Genomic DNA, 18,177 nt, shown 5'->3' with positions numbered 1-18,177 from the left:
GTGGCCGCTGTGGAAAACAGCCTGGGAGTTCTTCAAAACGTTAAACATAAAATTACTGTATAACCAAATAATTCCCTTTCCAGGCATACGTCCAAGAGAAATAAAAACATATCCATCCACTCAGGAATATATACACAAATGGTACAGCAGCGTTCTTTTTTTTTTAAAGTAAGTTCTAGGCCCAATGTGGGGCTTGAATTCACGACCCTGAGATCAAGCGTCACATGCTCTACTGACTCAGCCAGCCACACACCCCAACAGAAGCATTATTCTTAATAGGCAAGAGGTGGAAGTGACTCAAATATCCATCAATGACTCAAATATCCATCAACTTATGTGGTATGCCCATACAATTAAATATTGGTGATAAAAAGAAACAAAGTATTGATTATGCCACAACATGGGATTATGCCACAAATGTTTTATATTTTAAAAACGTAACCATGAGTGAAAGGAGGCAGTTATGAAAGATCATATATTGTATAATCACATGAAATGTTCACAATAGGTGAATGTAGAAATAGAGGATTACTGGTTGCCTGGAGCTGTGGGAATCGGGGGACTGGGAATGACTGACTACTAATGGGCACAGGGGTTCTGGGGGTCATGAAAATGTCCTAAAGTTGTGGCAATAGTTGCACAACTCTGAAAATATAAAAAAACACTGAACTGTATACTATAAATGGGTGAACTGTATGGTAAACAAATTATATCTCATAAGGCTGTTATTTAAAAAAATAAAAGAACGGTGTGGAATCAGCCAAGCTACAGAAAACCCATAAAAGAATTAGGATATTAGCCTATCTTTTTTAGAAGACCAGCAAAGTATGATGGTACTTAATTCCAAGTATTAAAATAATTCAAGTGCCTCACATATTGTTACTATGTCTAATATCAAAATCCAAAGGTTGTGTATGTGCGCATGAGTGTGCAAGAGACTACTATACCTAAAATGAGTGCAATCCCAGTACTCTCTGCAGTGTGAAACTAAAGATTAAACAGGCTGCTGTCCAGATTTGGGGCCCTTTAACATAGAACCCTAGGGTCATGCACCATGATTTGTAATACTAGATGCCATTCTTAGACTACTAGGAGGAATTCCAGGTCACTATCACTTACAGTTGAAGAAAGCATTGAAGTCCTCATCACTATCAAAATCAAATCGAGAATATTCACAGCTAGGGCTGTCTGTTTTAGAAGGAAAGCCCATCTGCAAAGAGAAAGATAATTGGGGTAGGGGATAAAAATAGACTTATCAAAAGAGTCTTAAACTCTAGGAGTTCAGTTTTTAATTTAAGAATTAAGGGTCTGCATAGAGTCTTCTTAAATAAGTAACTGCTTCTGGTCTACCCCAAGTCCACCATTTTCTCCCAGTTCCAATAATCCTGAGAGTGGCAGAAAAGAGAACACTCATCTGATACTCTCTTCTAGATTCCTCAGGGAGAATTAAATTCGAGAAGTTGCTTAGGGCGTCTATATAAGGCTGTCTCAAGACAAAGTGCTAATACAGCATGCAATAAGCAAAAAAAGAATCGAGAACTATGTGTCTCCTTAAATGCTGACCCCTGGGAATAAGCATGGAACTTGTAATGAAGACCATGGCAGAGAATTAGAACAGGGTGTTCCATGTGCTAGAATGGGACTTAAATAGGTTCCATTCTCTGATTTTACAAATCAAGATTTAAACCTCTGTCAGCTGCAAGAGCTCTTAGCTGATCTCAAGGAATTCACAAGCACCTTTACAGAGGTGGTGAGCAATTAGTTTCCACGCTCCCTCCTCCCTTGCCTTCAGACCCTCATGGACCTTCAGAAACCATCACATATTACTTCCTCTTGGAATCTTGACTCCACCCTGCCTGCTTTCAATCTCTGAAAAGCATTATCCCATTGCATGGTCATGGTCACTGCTCATCCTACCTCTTCCTAGTACCTAGCCCAATACTTACTATGTAAGTGCTCCAAAATATGAAAAAGTAGATATAATAACCAGTTTGGACTGCTTTCTTCTTGGTGAATAAGAGAATGATGTGTTCAAGTTCAAGGAAGGGATCTTAGTGACCAAGACTGAGCTGTCACTGGGTGCCAATCTAAGTCTTATTATGTGTATTCAACTACTCTGCACATTTTGATTCCCAATGCATACCTTGACCAAGTTAGTCATAGAAGCACGAAGATATTTTGGTATTATTGCTAACAGCAAAGGGTCACGGGACAGGATCTCATGACGGAAAAGGGCCCCCCAAGTCATCTGAGTTGAAGAGCGCAGAAACTAAAGGGAAAGAAAAAAAAGAGAAACCTCAGTTTAAGGATATGGATTTTATATAACCAAGATTATTACTTAGCCAAGCAATTATCAACAGTATTTTTTCATGGAAATAAATCTCTACTTTGAAATTGGCCATGCTGTACTGCATCAGTAATGACTGCCCATTACAGGCCACAAACTCACGAGACAGACTATGGGTCAGGTGCAATTCCTGGAGTACCAGCTGAGCTTTACCACTTTTTCTTCTTTTTTTTTTAATTTTAGGTAAGCTCTACGCCCAACATGAGACTGGAACAACCCAGAGATCAAGAGTCACACACTCTTGGGGCGCCTGGGTGGCTCAGTTGGTTAAGCGTCTGACTTCAGCTCAGGTCATGATCTCACAGTTTGTGGGTTCAAACCCCACCGTCGGGCTCTGTGCTGACAGCTAGCTCAGAGTCTGGAGCCTGTTTCAGAGTCTGTGTCTCCCTCTCTGACCCTCCCCTGCTCACGCTGCCCCCTCCCCTCAGAAATAAATAAAACATTAAAAAAAAAGAGTCACACACTAATGACTGAGCCAGTCAGGTGCTCATCTACCACTTTCTTTAATGGCAAAAAAAGGATACAGGAATCTCAGAGTGATATTACAAGGAAAACCTTAAATGTGAAAAATTAATTTTATAACACAATCAATTAGACTTTTGCACTTAAAATACCTTTAGGAGCAAATCACCTGGGGCATAGCTCACATGTGATTGAGCATTGGCAGAATATTACCTGAGGGGAAAAGCTGCTGACCTACACAGTGCAATGCTTGGCTCAGGAAGAAGACTCAATAATTCCTTAATGAAATGACACCGAAGTTACTTCCTAGGGCCTTAAGAGTCACATTTTATACACAAGCTCCTAATTACTTCAGATCATAGTGTTTCATTTTGGTTTACTTAACTAAAACTTTGAGGTGTTGCCTGCATAAAGTTTACCTGACTTGGGTGGGTTGTGAAAGCAAGAAAAGATTCCAGGTATTTTCCAAAGTTTGCTGGTGTTTCTACATCAGAATCCACACCCTGAGGGGCAAAAAGACCAGTATATTAATGACATTGATGGGGGGGTGGAACAGGACAGAGGGACGAGTAACAAATACAGCTGACCCTTGAACACAGGGGTTGGGTGTCAAAAATCCACCTATTTTGATTCCCCAAAACTTAAGTACTAACAGCCTCATGTAAGCCAGGGGCCTTATCGATAACATAAAGTTTATTAATACATACATGCTTATATACATTACATACTGTGTTCTTACAATAAAAGAACCTAAGGGAAAAAATATTAAGAAAACAAACCTATAGAACTGCACTATATTTATCAAAAAATACCTGAGTATAAGTGGATCCACGCAGCTCAAACTTTGGTGCTCAAGGGGCAACTGTACAGAACTTAAACCCTCACAAATTTCAGTTTTAAGAGGACTATATACTTTCATGTGACTTAAAGCACCAACTCAAAGGTTAAAAACAGAAAGGTGCTTCACCCCCTTAATCATCATCATTAAAACTCATTCTGTGGTCATATACTAAAGTGAAAAAGAGTATTCATTTCACAAATCACAAAAAGAAAAAAATCTGTTATTATTGCTTCAGACCTGGTCTATTTACATCTCTGTGACCGAATCTACTAAATAACCACTTGATGGTACACATCTTATGTCTGAAGATCTGTCCTAACCATTCAAACCACCACAAAAAGGCATAACGCCAGATGCAAACGTCTTTACCAATTGTCCTATATCTCAATTTGTAAGACTTGAGTTCTTAAATATTTCCCTAAAGGAAGGTATTTCTCAGACTAAAGTTTTCTTTTATGAGCAATAATATCCTTTAAATTTGGGAAAGATGTTCTTTTTCCAAATGCATAATATTTTATAACCTAATAAGACCTTAAAGGATAATGCGTTCAGCAAAATGATGTTCTACAGGTACCAAAATTCACAAGAATGGCAATGGTGACTTTACGGAATAGTAGATGTGGATGTTTCCTGCTGACATAGATAACTGACTTGTTCAAAGAAATTTACATCATTCAAACCCTATTACAAGAATTTAATCTATAAAATCATATGAAATAACCTGTAGCGCAATGCTCCACAAGGCTAAAATCAATGGCATGTTTCACTCACTATACAAATATAACTTTCTAAATGCTTTACTCAATTGGCCCTGAAACTTTCTAGAACATTAAGTGCTCACCAGCAATGCACAGAGCTGATTGCCCAGAGCACATAAGACCTGACAGAGTCTCTTCAGGAAGACATAGTGTTTTTCTACCAAGCCTCCTCCATCAGCAGTCCTGTAAGATGAGAAAATAGGGTGATTAGGTGTGCATCAAGAGAACCAAAAGGATTCCCACCAAATGCAGCTGTATGTGGTCTGTGCTTCGACATTCAAATTTCTGTTGATTATTAAAGTTAAAAAACTAAAAAACAAAACAAAAAGACCTCAGCCCAAACACTGAAAGATCAATGAGGAACAGGGTTCAATGCAATCTTATCCCTCAGAGAAGTACTCTAATTTTGTCTTTTGAGTATTTTAGGTTAATAAGAGAAACTCTGAACATGACTGCATACAACAATGCATACACTTGTAGGCATGAAAAGCTGCACAAAAAGACATTTGCTAATACCCAGGGAGGACTTAAGAGAGATCCCTAGGCAAAGCATGTAACAATTCCTTATACCACTGACAAAAATAAAAGGACTATAATCAAGAAAATGAAAAGACAAGGCACAGACTGGGAGAAAATATTTGCAAAATAAAGGACTGTTATCCAACATATATAATGAACTCTTAAAACTCAACAATAAGAAAACAACCTGATTAAAAAATAGACCAAAGAGCTTAACAGACATCTCACCAAAGATATACAAATGACAAACATATGAAAAGATGCTCCACATCATATGTCATCAGGAAATTGCAAATTCAAACAAGATACCACTACACACCTATTCGAATGGCCAAAATCCAGACCACTGACAACACCAAAGGCTGCCAAGGATGTGGAACAGGAACTCTCATTCATTGCTGGTGAGAATGCAAAATGGTATAGACACTTTGAAGACAATTTGAGTTTCTTACAAAATTAAGCATACTGTTAACATATAGTCCAGCAATCACACTTCTTAGCATTTACCCAAAGAAACTGAAAACATGTTCATACAAAAACTAGCATGTTTATAACATGTTAAACCTGGATGTTTACAGCAGCTTTGTTCATAACTGTCAAAATTTGGAAGCAACCCAAATGTCTTTTGGTAGGTGAATGAATAAACTGGTACATCCAGACAGTGGGGTATTATTCACTGCTAACAAGGAATGAGCTAGCAAGCCATGAAAACACATGGAAAAACTCTAAATATATGTTACTAACTGAAAGAAGTCAATCGGAAAAGGTTATATACTATATGATTTCCAACGACATGACATTCTAGAAAAGGTAAAATTATGGAGAAAGTAAAAAGATCAGTTGTTGCCAGAGGTTGGGGTGGGGGAAGAGAAATGAACAGGTAGCACACAGAGGATTTTTTGGGTACTGAAAATAGTATGATGCTGTAATGATGGATACGTGTTATTACACATTTGCTAACACCCACAGAATGTTCCCATAGAATGTACAACACCAAGAGTGAACCCTAAAACTATGGACTCGGATTAAATGTAACATGTCAGTGTAGGTTCATCAATTGTTAACAAATGCACCTCTGCTTGGGAATGTTGGTAAAGGGGGGCTATGCATGTCTGAGGACATGGGGTATATGGGAAATCTCTGTACCTTTACTGAATTTTGCTGTGAACCTGAATTTGCTCGGAAAAATGCAAGTCTTAAAAAAAAAAAAAAAAGGCAATAACCTTGTTATTTCTCCAAATCATTTAGTTCAGATCTATAATCCCTTTATCTACTGTTTCAGAATCAAGACAGCTCTTTAAGAAAAATTATAACTTATTTGGTGGCAAAACCTAACCTGAAAGGATGCAGGCATATTCACACTAATGAGAATGAAGAAGAACTAGCATGGACAGCAGCCATGTTAGCTGTGTCCCAGAGGCAGCAGAGTATAACATTAAAAGCATGGGCCTGTAGGTAAACAAGACCTAGGCTCTAGTGATATTGAAGGGCAATATAGCATTATGGTTTCCAGTGCAGGCTCTCGAGTCTGACTGTCTGAATCTGAATCATATCTCTACTCACCAGTATCAATAAGTAACACATGTGAATGTCACAGTCTTTAGGAAACTAAGAAATGGGCCTTGGAGTGGTGCCTGGGTGGCTCAGTCAGATGAACATCTGAGTTCATCTCACGTCATGATCCTGCAGTTCGTGGGTTCAAGCCCTGCATCGGGCTCTATGCTGACAGCTCAGGGCCTGGAGCCTGCTTCGGATTCTGTCTCCGTCTCTCTCTGGCCCTCTCCCACTTGTGCTGTTTCTCTCTCCCTCTCCAAAAATAAAATAAACATTAAAAAAAAAAAGGGGGCCTTGGAAACAGTAACTACAGTGGCCACCCAAAAGACATGTTATGAGTTTAATGAAGAGAATACCTTAAAAACAAAGCTAGTCTCTAGAGAACAGAAAACCATCATAAAAGCTGTGTATAAATGGACAGGAAGAAGGGTGTCTGGGTGGCTCAGTGGGTTGAGTGTCCAAATTCAACTCGGGTCATGATCTTGCAGTTCATGAGTTCGAGCCTTACATTAGGTTTGTTGCTGTCCAGTGTGGAGCCTGCTACAGATCCTCTATCCCCCCCCACCCCCTGCCCTCCCCTGCTTGCACTCTTCTATAAAATAAACATTAAAAAAAAAAAAGGAAAATAAACAGACAATAAGGGATTTTAAGTAATACAAGTGTGTAAGTCTCATATCTTTTCATTTGTTCCTAGGACTAAGAACATCAAAAAAACCAAACAAAACAAAATTTAAAAAAAGGGCACCTGGGTGGCTCAGTCAGTTAAGTGTCGACTTTGGTCACGATCTCAGAGGTTCGTGGGTTTGGGCCCTGCATTGGGCTCTGTGCTGACAGCTTGGAGCCTAGAGCCTGCTTCGAATTCTATGTCTCCCTCTCTCTGCTACTCCTCCACTCGCACAGTCTCTCTCTCTCTCTCTCTCTCAAAAGTAAACAAACATGGGGTGCCTGGGTGGCTCAGTCGGTTAAGCATCTGACTTTGGCTCAGGTCATAGTCTTGTGGTCCATGGGTTTGAGCCCTATGTCAGGCTCTGTGCTAACAGCTCAGAGCCTGGAGCCTGTTTCAGATTCTGTCTCCATCTCTCTCTGCCCTTTCCCCGCTCATGTGCATGTATGCACGTGCTGTCTCTCTCTCTCAAAAAATAAATAAAAACCATTAAATTAAACATAAAAAAAAGGATGTTGTGACAGCTTCAACTGTCTTTGTAATATAGTTCCACCTGCCTTTCTCGGTAAGAAACACGTATCAGAAAATGCTCAAATATTTTCCACAGTAATTAAAGGAAACAAAGTAGAAGCCATTATTTTAAGACACAGAATGTGTTTGTGGGTCTCATGCATACATTTCTCATCAAAAACACTGTTCCCGCTGCTTCTGAGAGCCTCAGCACTTCCAGGCATTAAGTACTTGGAGCAGGAAAGGAGGGAGGAGCATCTGGAGTTCTGCAGTTAAGGCAGGCCTGGGGCTGACTCTGGTCCGGAAGACCAGAGCATTCATTCTCAGGCCTGGGCACCAATGCTACTAGGAGGCGTGGGGAGCATCAGAAGGAGACAGAATCAAGGAGATGAGCTACCTGGGAAGAATGGGAAAAACTGTTAAAGTGGCTGAGTGCAAAGTTAATGGCCACCACTTATTTGCAGGATCAGGTCTTTAAAAAGATTAAAAAATCCTTTAATAATACCCCACTTCCTTATTAAAAATAAAATCACTGTCAATTGACTGCCAACATTCAGATAGGAACTTCAGATTTATAAGATAAGGAATGACACAGAAATTAGAAAACACATAAAAAAGTAGATACTCACTGTGCAGCAGAAAGTATATAATGCATAGCAACATCCCCAAATAAGACCATCAAAGGCTTCCGGTCTTCCAACTTGCCCTAGAACCAATTTTAGGGAAACACAGGTAATACAAACTCTACTATTACAAGCCTCCAAGTACTAACATCTTCTATACTTATAGAATCAAATACTCTGACTTCGCAATTTCTCAGTCCCAGGGCTAACTGAATACTAGAGAAAAGGCCAGTTCTTTAAAATAAATCTGGACAGGGGCGCCTGGGTGGCTCAGTCGGTTAAGCATCCAACTTCGGCTCAGGTCATGATCTCACGGTTCGTGGGTTTGAGCCCCGCGACGGGCTCTGTGCTGACAGCCAGCTCAGAGCCTGGAGCCTGTTTCAGATTCTGTGTCTCCCTCTCTCTCTGACCCTCCCCTGCTCAGACTGTCTCTTCTCTCAGAAATTAATTAGCCTAGACCAACATAAAACCAACCCTACCACCGTCTTAAGATTTTTTGATTTAACACTGAGTTTTTAATTTTAACATTACATTTATCGTGTTTCTTAAGTGCGAAGTGCTGACATTCATAGCTGTTTCAAGAACAAAGCAGCCCAACAAATCTATGTATATGCTGCCAACAGACCCCTAAAATATCAGCAAACTCTTATCCTAAGGGGCTGGATGCAAGTAGCTAAGTTGATGTCAAGTAAAAATAAATCCCAAAGTTTTCAATGTCTTTCTGCCACAACATACAATTACACACCCCATCCCTCGCCCCCTGCCGAGACTCTGAGGGTGAGTCTGAAGTAACTTACTTTCCTGCTAACTGCAATGAGAAGACACTCAGCTGCTCCCAACTGAAGTTCCTGTTCATTCAGAAGCAAGCAGAGCACCTCTAAGAGCTTGCAGTTTTCGGCGGTGATATGGCTCATGGACACCCAGTCAATGTAGCCTGCTAGTGTGTTCAGTGCCGCAACTCCTACTCGACAGTTTGCTTGGGCCTGCGTGAAAAGAAGTAACTTCTGACCGTGAAGCCCTCGCTAACAGACAAGGAGGCTTTGGTCATACCTGAACTCTTCTATTTTCTAATTCTAAAAAGAAAGCGATTAAAAAAAATGTACTCGTGTAACAGCCACTGACAGGGAACTCAAAGGTCTTCTGACATACAACCACTTCTCAAACAACAGCATTCTCAATGTCTATAAATAAGACTGTACGGCACATGTGGCCATTTCGTCTCCTTTGATAAATCAGAAATATTAGGAAATGCTACAATTTTAACTCCCTTCTACCTTAACTCAAAGATCACATAAACCAAGGCTGAGGTCACCCTCCACTAGGTGTATGCATCTCTGTACCTGAGAGCCTCAAAGAAGTCTCCTTCCAATTCCACAAGAGCTCTTACCTTTGGTTCCTGAGAATTATCTGTCTTCTGAAAGAAAAGAAGTATAAGGATCCAATGTTTTTAATAAGCAAAAAGCTATGTAATAAGTTTCCACCCACTTAATAAAGTCCCTTGAATATTGACTTTTTAAATAGACTCAACTTTAACCTTGGTAAAGAAAACAATTCTACTAAGAACATATATGTAGCTGATGTTCCGCCTAAGAAGGAAAGGTTATTTTAATTTTAGCAATAGGATAAGAGCTAATATGTAAAGAGCTTACACAGATTTGTTACAACATTAAGCCCACAAAGATAGTTTCAAAACCCAGTTTACAAAAAAATATTAACAGATGAAAATAAGGTTCAACAGTGCTAGTGATGAAAGAAATCTAGTTTAAAACAAAGCATGAGCATTTTTTTGACATTCAAATAAAAACAAATTATACCTAGCAAAAGTATATTGAAATGATGTAATGTAAATAGAGAAAAAACAAGAAATAAAATTAAATGAATACAAGTTATGGCCATGTATATTGGATATAACTACAAATCACACACACAAAAATATTACATGCTAAACAAAAATAACGCCTGTTCAGTAAATGTAAAATTATAATTGATTTTTACTCTTAGATATCAAATTCTATAAATATTACACAATGCTTGTAATTTACACGTACAAAATTATTTTTCCAAAAAACTTCTGAAATTAAAGGACAAGTATCAGTGATCGAGTAGAGGTGTTAATGGGTGGAGAGGGGTAGAACTCTCTTACCAGCATCTACTGATGCTACCCAAGAAGGAAAAGGAATCCGAGTGACAAGAGCTAAGTCCAGTCTTTCCTTTCCAACTTTTCACTCTCACTCCGATCCTCTCAGACCAGTTCAGGGGCCAGGTCACGGGCCAGGGAAAGTGAGCCTACTCATCTGATCATTGTTTACCATTCACCAACTGCCTAATTGGGAAGGTGAAGGGATGGAAGGAGATAAGAGATGGAAGAAGGAATGCAACTTCTCGAGCAAAAGGAATTGTTCCAGGTACAAGAGATGGCTCTTGAGTGTGCTCTGGGTTTGGACACAAGAGGCAGTCAGTTTTAACAGATGGAGGAACGGAAACTGAGGCTAAAGAAAAACACCACAGTGTACGTGTTTCTAATGTCTCAGCTCAGGCATGCTGGCTAGACTCCTAGAGCATCTAAGGGGTCATAATGTGTTCCCCTTCTACAGATTAGATCTCCTAGGGGAAAATGAAAATACCTCCTCCACTCTCAATATAAGTAAGTTTCTAAATGTATTTTCCTGATAATTTTTGAAAAATCTTTGGGAGATATTTTGGGGGAAATAGGCCATTCTAGTATAAAGAATGGACTTGAATTCCACAACCATTTATTAGGGGATCTTCAATAATTTTTCTCTGAATCTTCATCTGTAAAATGGAGACTATACTTTCTAACTTCCCAGGGTTGTTTTGACGATTAAATAACACATAAAGTGCAAACAAGTGTACAGCATTATTCGGTCTTACTGAGTTCCTTCCCACCCCAACAGCTCACAGTACTTTCTCATCATTCGTGTTAGAATCTACCACTTCTCTAAAACTAGAATGAAGGGGCTCCTGGGTAGCTCAGTTGGTTAAGCACCAGCATCTTATTAGTTTCGGCTCAGCGTACAATCCTAGGTTGTGGGATGGAGCCCCACATTGGGCTCTGTGCTCACAGCACAGAACCTGCTTGGGATTCTCTCTTTCTCTGTCCCTCCCCCGTGTGTATTCCCTCTCTCAAGATAAATAAAACTTTTGGGGCACCTGGGTGGCTCAGTAGGTTAAGTGTCTCACTTCGGCTCACATCATGATTTCATGGTTCATGGGTTCAAGCCCCACACCAGGCTCTGAGCTGAACATTTGTTCAGAGCTTGGAGCCTGCTTCAGATTCTGTATCTCCTTCTCTCTCTGCCCCTCCTCCCATCACACTCTCACTGTCTCTCATAAATAAGTAAATGTAAAAAAAATTTTTTTTAGGGGCACCTGGTTGGCTTAGTCGGTTAAACGTCCGACTTTCGCTTAGGTCATGATCTCGCAGTTCGTGGGTTTGAGCCCCGCGTCGGGCTCTGNTCTCCCTCTTTCTCTGACCCCCCCCTGCTCACGCTGTCTCTCTCTCTCTCTCCTAGAAATAAATAAAACATTTAAAAAAAAAAATTTTTTTTTAATAAATAAAACTTTAAAGAAATATAACAAAAATAGAATGAAGGGTGCCTGGGTAGCTCAGCTGGTTAAGCGTCAGACTTTGGCTCAGGTCATAAGCTCTCAGTCGATGGGTTCGAGCCCTGCATGGGGCTCTGTGCTGACAGCTAAGAGCCTGGAGCCTGCTTCAGATTCTGTGTCTCCCTCTCTCACTGTCCCTCCCCTGCTCACACTCTGTCTCTCAAAAATAAAATGTTAAAAAAAAAAAAAAGGAAATCATCAGGATTATAAAAAAATAATTTTAATTAATCCCATTTTGTGAAATAAACACATACGAGAATTCTACAGGTTTCCACCTCAATACTTCGGCATTTTGGGTTAGGTAAGTCTTTACTCTGAGGGACAAGTCCGTGTATTATAAAATGTTTAGCAGTATCCCTGCCCTCTGCCTACTAGATCCCAGTAGCAACTCCTAGTTGTGACACTGTGGGGGTGGAAACAGTCCTTTGCTGAGAACTACTGTACCACAGTAACTTTTACATGGCGTTCTTCTGAAGGCTCCTTAGTAAAAAAAAAAAAAAAGACAATGGCGGGAAAGATAGCATCTGGCTTGCCCTTACTGTAGAAGAAACACCTTATCAGGAAGAATATAACACAGGTATTTCCGACTTTTCAAAATACTGTGTTATGCACTTGGTTAACTTAAGACCCATGTTAGAACCTGTTTTCTCTAACTGAAAGAAATCTGAAGAAGAGTTTTTGCTTTTACAAAGTGAAAATAGCTTTTGGCCTTGTTTTACAGCAAGTCCTTATAAAGGTACCACTAAGCTCCTTCCCTAAGAACGGCAATCAGGATCTCAGTCAAGCAGCTACAGCTTTAGACTCTCTGTGCGCATCTGTGCTTTATCATGATTTATTTTGTGCATTTCTTAGCAAGATATGTCCTAAGGTGCCAGAAAAGCCAAAGAGAGGTATGTTTTCTTGGTATGGGAATGCTCAAAAAACTTTCCATATATATTAATGGTAATTTCTTCATGCTATGCCATTTGAGCTTACAACAAGTTTCAAAGGGACCTCTTCTTTCAGGTAGTGAGGGAAACCTGTGCCAAAAATCGTATGGTCAAGAGGAATAAAACCCAGTAGTTTCCACTGCAAAAGAGACCTGGACTAAATGGGGAAATCTGGAAATCCGGGCTTTAAGTATTTTAAATACTAAAAATTAATCATTTTTATACTGGCTTAAGGATTTTCTGGGGCGCCTGGGCGGCTCAGTCTGTTAGGTGTCCGACTTCAGCTCAGGACATGATCTCACCGTTCATGCGTTCAAGCCCCGTATCAGGCTCTGTACTGACAGCTCAGAGCCTGGAGACTGCTTCAGATTCTGTGTCTCTCCCTCTCTCTGCCCCTCCCCCACTCATACTCTGTCTATCTCTCAAAAATAAATAAACGTTAAAAAACATTTTTTTCGGGGCACCTGGGTGGCTCAGTTGGTTAAGCATCGACTTCGGCTCAGGGCATGATCTCATGGTTCGTGGGTTTGAGCCCTGCGTCGGGCTCTGTGCTGACAGCTCAGAGCCTGGAGCCTGTTTCAGGTTCTGTGTCTCCCTCTCTCTCTGACCCTCCCCTGCTCATGCTGTCTCTGTCTCAAAAATAAAACATTAAAAATAAAAAATTTTTTTTAAATTAAAAAAAATTTTTAAATAGATATGGAAACTGACTTGAGTTTCTTGGAAAATTAGTTTCAGTTTTTCCTGTCATCTGTTTCTCTTTTGATGGTTTTCTTTTGCTCAACTAGACACCCTAATTCCTTGCTGTTGGAAAATTTTAATTTAGAAAAACAAACAAAACCCCACTCATACTAGAAAATAGAACTTGGGCTGCTTGGGTGGCTCAGTCGGTTAAGTGTCTGGCTCTTTCTCGGTTTTGGCTCAAGTCATGATCTCATGGTTTGTGAGAACTAGCCCTGCGTTGGACACTGTGCTGACACCACTGAGCCTGCTTTGGATTCTCTCTCTCCCTCTCTCTCTGGCCCTTCCCCCTTCACGCACCCCCCCCCTCTCTAAAAATAACTAAATAAAAAAAAAAAATTAAAAAAAATAACTAAATAAATATTTAAAAGAAAACAGAACTTTGGGGAGGTGGAGTATCCCTTACCACTTGTCGGTACTTGTTTACGTTTTCTTGAAGTGTGTTAAGTAGAAAACTGAATATTCTTTCCATGTTCTGGGTTAATGTTTGTTGGATATCCCTTCTTCTTTGAGGGGGTAGAGTCTGAAAGGTCACTACGTCCTCTGCCAGTCGTAAAAGGATGAACATCACTAATTCTGTCTGTGTTTCCTATATCAAAGAAATAAACTAATTAGATTGAAACATCATTTTCAATACGGGTGCGCCCAAAGTCTCTTTTCTGTTGACAGAAGAAACTCCAGAAGAGCCCCCCCAAAATTAATTGAATTGATACAACTACATTTCATACCCCTTGTTTAGAAAGAGTATCCAATTCTACTAGCATATCAGGCCAGTGCTGTGGCCACTCCCGCTTGATCATTTCCACTACAATTCGAGACAAAACATCTTTAATATGGTTCTCCTCTTCCAAAATGTCCAGTGTTCCCTGAAAAAAATAAAAGCCAGTAAGAGGTCTGCAAGACTGAATTTAAAAAAAACAAAAAAACCAAACCACCTGGGCTGTGAAAGTATACAGAACTCATCAGCAGGCTTGCTTTTAAACGAAATGGAATAAAACTTGCTCTCCAGGTCTGAGTCACCTGTCCTGCATTCTCACGAATCATTTTCCCCACTTAAAGCTTAAGTGAGGGTTGCATCTGCTAATAAAATGAAGACACTACTGTTCTCCTTTACAAACTGAAGAGCCTCTCATATTGACTTTCATTTTGTTAAGAGCGCCAAAGTGGAAGAGCACAAAAATGAGGACAATAAGAAACTGATAAAATGGGAGAGTTAAGAAAGGCAACTGAACATTTTACTGATAGTTCTAGCATTATAACACACGGAAAAACTATTCCTAGGACTTTCTTCTTAAGTTTGATATTGAGGGGCGCCTGGGTGGCTCAGCCAGGTTAAGTGTCCAACTCTTGGTTTCGGGTCAAGTCATGATCTCACATTTTCATGGGTCAGAATCTATGCTGAGCATGGAGCCTGCTTAAGATTCTCTCCCTCCCCCCTCTCCCCCTTCCCTGCATGCGCCTGTGTGCATTTTCTCTCAATAAACAAATAAATAAAGTTCGGTATCAAAATTAGTGAATTAGGATTCCTATCAAGTTTCCTAAGAACTACAAATCCTAAGTTCATTAAGAATTCTGAAGGGATTTTTAAAAATTTTATCTTTTACTAGAGAGCGAGCGAGTACTTGTATGCATGTGTATGTGGAGACAGGCAAAGGGGGAAGGGAAGAGAGGGGAGAGACAGGGGGAGAGAAAATCTTAAATAGGCTGCACACTCAGTGCAGAGTTTGATGTGGAGTTCCATCCCACTACTCTGTGATCATGACTGGAGCCAAAATCAAGAGTTCAATGCTCAACCAACTAAGCCACCCAGCAGCCCTGAAGAGAATTTTTTTTTTTAAAGATTTTAAGGTAACCTCTATATCCAACATGGGACTCGAATTCACAACCCCAAGATCAAGAGTCACATCCTCTACCAACGGAGCCAGCCAGGTGCCCCAGGAATAAAAGAACTTGACTTTGGAGATGAAATGATTCATGCCATTTGTTTAAAAAAAAAAAGGCTACAGATTTTAAGCATGTTTAAAGTCATATTCTAGGGGTACCTGGGTGGCTCAGTTGGTGAAGCCTCCAACTTCAGCTCAGGTCATGATCTCACGGTTCGTAGGATCAAGCCCCGTGTTGGGCTCTGTGCTGGCAGCTAGCTCAGAGCCTGGAGCCTGCTTCTGATTCTGTGTCTCCCTCTCTCTCTGACCCTCCCCTGCTCATGCCGTCTCTCACTCTCTCTCAGAAATAAATAAAACCTTAAAAAAATAATAAAAAAATAAAGTCATGTTCTAACTCCTGACACAAATTCACTCTGAATATTTTATATTGGCAGAATCATACAGTAGTCCAGTTTGGAATGAAAGGAAACAAACAGTAAAGTGCGATCTAAATTAGAACTAAGAATCTTGTTCATTTGCTGAAAATGTTTCATCTCCTCTGCCCTGTCTAAGCATGCTGTTTGTCCTATGTAGAACTAGTGAATTTTCACATAAATACTACATTAAAGAAGTCACACTTAGTCTATGAACTACCTTTGAAACACAAGTCTTCCAACCAACAATTCCTTACATTTGCAATCAGCTCCATGACACTGTTCTTCAGATAGACCTTCTCCAATCGAGACATGCTGTTCCACCGAAACCTGGCCACCAAAATGCATAAAGTCAAGAGAACCACATGAGAAGTCTTCTCTTCTTAAGAGACTAGCTCTGATTCTGTGTTATATTATGTATGTTGGCAATTCCACTAAGACACTATACTTTGATTTTGTACCCTTCAAAGAATGGACAAGGACAGTCCATATCTAACCAAAATGCTAACAGAAAAATTTTTGGGAAAGAGTTCTATACAGGCAGTGGTCTACTAACTGAAATTCACACAAGGTTTGTGCACAGATTAGTTCCCATCCCCACTCTGATTTTACTGATGGGCCAAAAGCAAATATATACCTGGGACTCCTGTAACAAATGTAGTAGTTTTTCAGAAAATACAATGTTGATTGGTTGTTTTTGTTTTTGGTGCTGGCTTATGAAGTAATAGTACAATCCCACAAAAACTGGCAAAGTCTTAAATGCTGATTCTTACAACAGACACGAAGGACAGGAGACTCAAATTAGGGAGGATTTTCAGTTTTTGTCATATAATCCTCCTCTGGATTTGCCACTCAGAGAAGGAAAACTTAAAAAAAAAAAAAAACTAAAAAATAAATAAATAAAAACACAATGCCTAATCAGAGATGCAATTATCTATACACTATATTTTTCCAAAAAGGACCTTGAGGTCTGTTGGCATACAACAGGAGCTCAATAAATGCTGGCAGAACCAGCTAACACCTGCAGAATTGCTTAGTATGTACCATATATTTAACACGGATGAAGAAACTGAGGAAGAGGAAGGTTAAGTCCTGAATGAGAGCTCTCATGGTGCTGTGATAATCTCTTGGAGAACATTCCTTTCTTCTTCATGGTGATTGTTCTTTCCTACTTACCTAAAGATTAGCTCTATGAGTTATTTTAAGAAATAAAGATCTGCTCTCCCAAGACTTCGGTGGTACCATCCTAAAGCTCCTTACTTGACAACGTGTTCCAGGATCTGAAGGCCAAAATGTCTGACGATAGCAATTTGGGTTTTCTCAGCCAACCTCAAGCCACAGGGGACACAGATAGGGCACTTTTCTTTAAACTCTTCACAGAACTGAAACAAGAAAAGTTAGTATTTCCCTTATGAGCCAAGAGAGAGTGGGGATTAAAAAACAACTTCATCTTAAGAAATTTTAGGGGCGCCTGCATGGCTCAGTCGGTTAAGCATCCGACTCTTGATTTCAGCTTAGGTCATGATCTCACAGTTCCTGAGTTCAAGCTCTGCATCAGGCTCTGTGCTGACAGCTTGGAGCCTACTTGGGATTCTGTCTCCATCCGCCCCCCCCCGCTCATACACTCTCTCAAGATAAACTAAAAAAATTTTTCAAAATACAGTTTCTCTTTTTTATGTTTATTTATTTAGAGAGAGTGAGAACACCCAAGAAGGGTGGAGAAGGGCAGAGAGAGAGAGAGAGAGGGAGAGAATCCCTAGCAGGTTTTGAGCTATCAGCCCAGAGCTCAATGTGGGGACTTGCTCGGGTCATGATCTCACAGCTCAGGAGCTGTGCTGACAGCTCAGAGCCTTGGAGCCTGCTTCAGATTCTTTGTCTCCCTCTCTCTCTACCCCTTCCCCACTCATACTCTGTCTCTCTCCCAAAAATAAACATTAAATTTTTAAAATAAAACTTCAGGTGGGGGGAAAGAATAAAGCAAATATGAAAAACTATAACTCCTGAATTTAGGTGAGAATTTAGCTGAGGAACAGATACAAGATCACAGTATTATTCCCTTTACTTTTGTGTTTATTTTTAATTTTTTAAAAGTTTTATTTATTTTTGAGGGAGAGATAGAGACAGCGTGAGCAGGGAAGGGTCAGAGAGAGAGTTACAGAATCCGAAGACAGGCTCCAGGCTCTGAGCTAGCTGTCAGCACAGAGCCCAACGCGGGACTCGAACCCACGATCCATGACCTGAGCCGAAGTCCGAAGTTTAACTGACTGAGCCACCCAGGCGCCCCTATTTTTAACATCTCTTAGCAAAAA

At 40.1% G+C, this 18,177-nt stretch overlaps 1 protein-coding gene across 2 annotated transcripts in view; it reads right to left on the bottom strand.

The window, feature by feature from the left end:
* XPO5 (exportin 5) overlaps window positions 1–18,177 on the bottom strand; it is a 49,691-nt gene that overhangs the window by 29,548 nt on the left and 1,966 nt on the right. Inside the window, exons 2-12 of one of the 2 annotated variants that reach the window (XM_077764894.1) lie at window positions 17,129–17,250; window positions 16,126–16,198; window positions 14,301–14,438; window positions 13,979–14,161; window positions 9,666–9,692; window positions 9,076–9,261; window positions 8,285–8,361; window positions 4,492–4,591; window positions 3,229–3,312; window positions 2,144–2,269; window positions 1,120–1,210 (exon numbers count right to left, since the gene is read on the bottom strand). In XM_077764894.1, the coding sequence (XP_077621020.1) occupies window positions 1,120–1,210; window positions 2,144–2,269; window positions 3,229–3,312; window positions 4,492–4,591; window positions 8,285–8,361; window positions 9,076–9,261; window positions 9,666–9,692; window positions 13,979–14,161; window positions 14,301–14,438; window positions 16,126–16,198; window positions 17,129–17,250 (1,207 nt within the window). The remainder of the gene's footprint in view (window positions 1–1,119; window positions 1,211–2,143; window positions 2,270–3,228; window positions 3,313–4,491; window positions 4,592–8,284; window positions 8,362–9,075; window positions 9,262–9,665; window positions 9,693–13,978; window positions 14,162–14,300; window positions 14,439–16,125; window positions 16,199–17,128; window positions 17,251–18,177) is intronic. The other variant, XM_077764895.1, reaches the window with a different exon arrangement.

This window comes from Crocuta crocuta, unplaced genomic scaffold (assembly GCF_008692635.1).
Source record: "Crocuta crocuta isolate KB4526 unplaced genomic scaffold, BGI_CrCroc_1.0 scaffold44, whole genome shotgun sequence".
NCBI lineage: Eukaryota > Metazoa > Chordata > Mammalia > Carnivora > Hyaenidae > Crocuta > Crocuta crocuta.
The sequence above is the reverse complement of the archived record's forward strand: the minus strand, read 5'-3'. Positions and strand labels throughout refer to the sequence as shown.